Raw genomic sequence first — 2,240 nt, 5'->3', positions numbered from 1 at the left:
GGTGTGAACTGGCCGGCCGGGCGGGAGCTCCGGGAACGCTCCTAGCAGCAGGGCCCGGCCGTGGTCCCCGCAGCCCTGGCGGTGGGTTATTTCTGCTGCAGCGGCGCTCCCCTCCCCTTCCCTTCGTGTTTCAGACCCGCAGCAGTGCAGTAACGTAACCTGAGGGTGAACAAAGAGCAGGTGCCCATTAACCGTTCCCGCTCGGACACTGCAGTGTGCAGATCCCGCTCAGACTCCCTCTCCCTTGCAGGCCACAGCAACAGACCGGGTGGTTGGATTCGGCTTGGGTGCCTTCCGCCTCGTCCTCTTCTTCAGCCTCGTCCTCTTCATTTACTACACCCTCTGGATCATCATTCTGGTACGCGTCTCCTCTGGCTGTTATAATCCCAGTCACTTCACGCTCAGGGGTTTGTCTAGGCTTTGTTTAGGTGCTGATGTGTCCGTGTGCCTGAAAGACTCTGCCTTGTCAGCTTCCTGGTTAAAAATTTCAGGGAAAGGCTTCCTCTGTTTGATGGCACAGCCCTTGTCCCTTCTGGGTGTGCCTGCCCTTACCTGGGCAAGACCGAGCTTCAGTCATGCCACCTGTCCCGCTGCTCTAAGACAGGCTGACACGGCCAGTGTTAGATCCGAGGCTCACTCAAAGCATCAGCGAGAGGTCAAGTCTGATCCCTCTGGAAATGTTGTCATTGGTGTCCACATTTGCAGTCTTCCAGATTGTTGTCTCCGACCAGAACAAGCGGAGGGAAACATAAAAAGAGATGACTCTCACTAAATCTGGAGCCTGGTAGGAAGAAGAGTTTAAGGAATGCAGAGCTCTGGAAAAGTGATTGTGAGCCTGATAGTTTGCCCACATCTGGGGACACATCAGCTAGAGTCATTAGTGGTTTTCTTCCTGGAAAGAAACATCTACTCATGAGCTTTCCAGGTCCGAGAGGCCTGGTTCAGCCCTGGGCCGATGTCTGAACTCCTAGCAGCTTCCCCTCCAAGCTCTGAGAGCTTTGAATTCCACTCTTGCCTCTGCTTACTGGGTTGTCCGACACACGTTTATACACCTCTGTAGTCCCGGGAGCGCGTAGGTGTGCTCGCTGCTGTGTAGGGATCCTTACACTGCTCTCTAGTGTCCAGAGCCTTCCACTGGCCTCCGCAGAGGGATCCTGGTGGGATCCCCGTGAAACTGAGCCAGTATCGGCTGCTCCCTTCTCCAGGGCAGAGAGTCCGGGGATTTGCTGTGTTTAGCACCAAGTGGACCAGCAGCTGTGCCCACCCTGAGACCCCAGGGCTGTGGGACCCCTGTGCCAGCCTCATGTAGCTGCCCCTGGTTGTCTGCTGAACACTGGAGCCTTTGCTGCCTGCCTGCTGTTGTGTCCCTGCAGCTGTGGGCTGAGTCACGTGTGGGTCTGGGCACCCTTCTTTTTTTTTTTAGCTATCTCCTCACACATGAAATTTCTGTCCTGCTTTCGAAATTACGAGGCTGCAGGTGTCAGGGACTTGCCCTGATGGCGTGCCCACCTGCTGATGCCCCTCTCTGTCTCCTGCAGCCCTTTATCGACAACGACCATGGGATCCACCGGTACTTCTTGCCTAGGGAGTATGCAGTTATCATCCCCGTGGTGGCTGGGCTGCTGCTGCTGCTATTTATAGGTGAGTGTTATTTCTGTTGTTCTAATTAGAAGCTTCTAAATTAGGAAGAGAGAAAAGCGTTGCTGGGGGGTTAGCTAATGTCTGACACTTGTGACACGCTCTCTGTGGCTACTGCTGCAGCTTAGCCTGGCACAGACTCTCAGGATGTATGTTTGTGTGTAACTTTGGCTGTTTGAGCCTCTGGACAGCGGAATTGTTTCTTGCTTGCCCTACTGAGGTTCTGTTTCTCACTACAATGTGTTTTAAAAGTGCCTGTAATTAGAAGTTTTCTAATTGAATCTGTTCTCTCGTGGTAGGCATTTTTATAATGGTCGTGATGTGGAAGAGCAGGAAACCTACCAAGAAATCGGACTGAAAGCCCAGTTGAGCGAGATGAGAAGGCGCCCACCCTGCAGCATCGTAGCCAGCAAGAGACTTTGCCTGCAGCACCGGGCAGGTGTCTCCTCCAGCGCGCTCAGCGCCGACTCGGCTGCGCTCTCCCACATTCCTTCCTGCAGAGACAAAGCCGCCTGTAGTTTACAACTTACTGACCAAAGGGAAGCAAAACTGACCCCCGGGGCTTATCAAGAGAGGGACCAGAGCCCCCGCTGTGAGGGCCC

At 54.2% G+C, this 2,240-nt stretch overlaps 1 protein-coding gene across 1 annotated transcript; it reads left to right on the top strand.

The window, feature by feature from the left end:
- Positions 1–250: 250 nt before the first annotated feature.
- DPM2 (dolichyl-phosphate mannosyltransferase polypeptide 2, regulatory subunit) lies at positions 251–1,996 on the top strand (the record flags this gene model as incomplete). Its single annotated transcript, XM_009706203.1, has 3 exons — positions 251–358; positions 1,539–1,641; positions 1,938–1,996. Coding segments are annotated over 3 exons (270 nt in total), but the record flags the coding sequence as incomplete, so codon positions are not given.
- Positions 1,997–2,240: the final 244 nt, after the last annotated feature.

Source organism: Cariama cristata, unplaced genomic scaffold (assembly GCF_000690535.1).
Source record: "Cariama cristata isolate BGI_N322 unplaced genomic scaffold, ASM69053v1 scaffold27488, whole genome shotgun sequence".
NCBI classification, from domain to species: Eukaryota; Metazoa; Chordata; class Aves; order Cariamiformes; family Cariamidae; genus Cariama; species Cariama cristata.
Note: the sequence above shows the minus strand (reverse complement) of the source record. Positions and strands in the feature narration are given on the sequence as shown.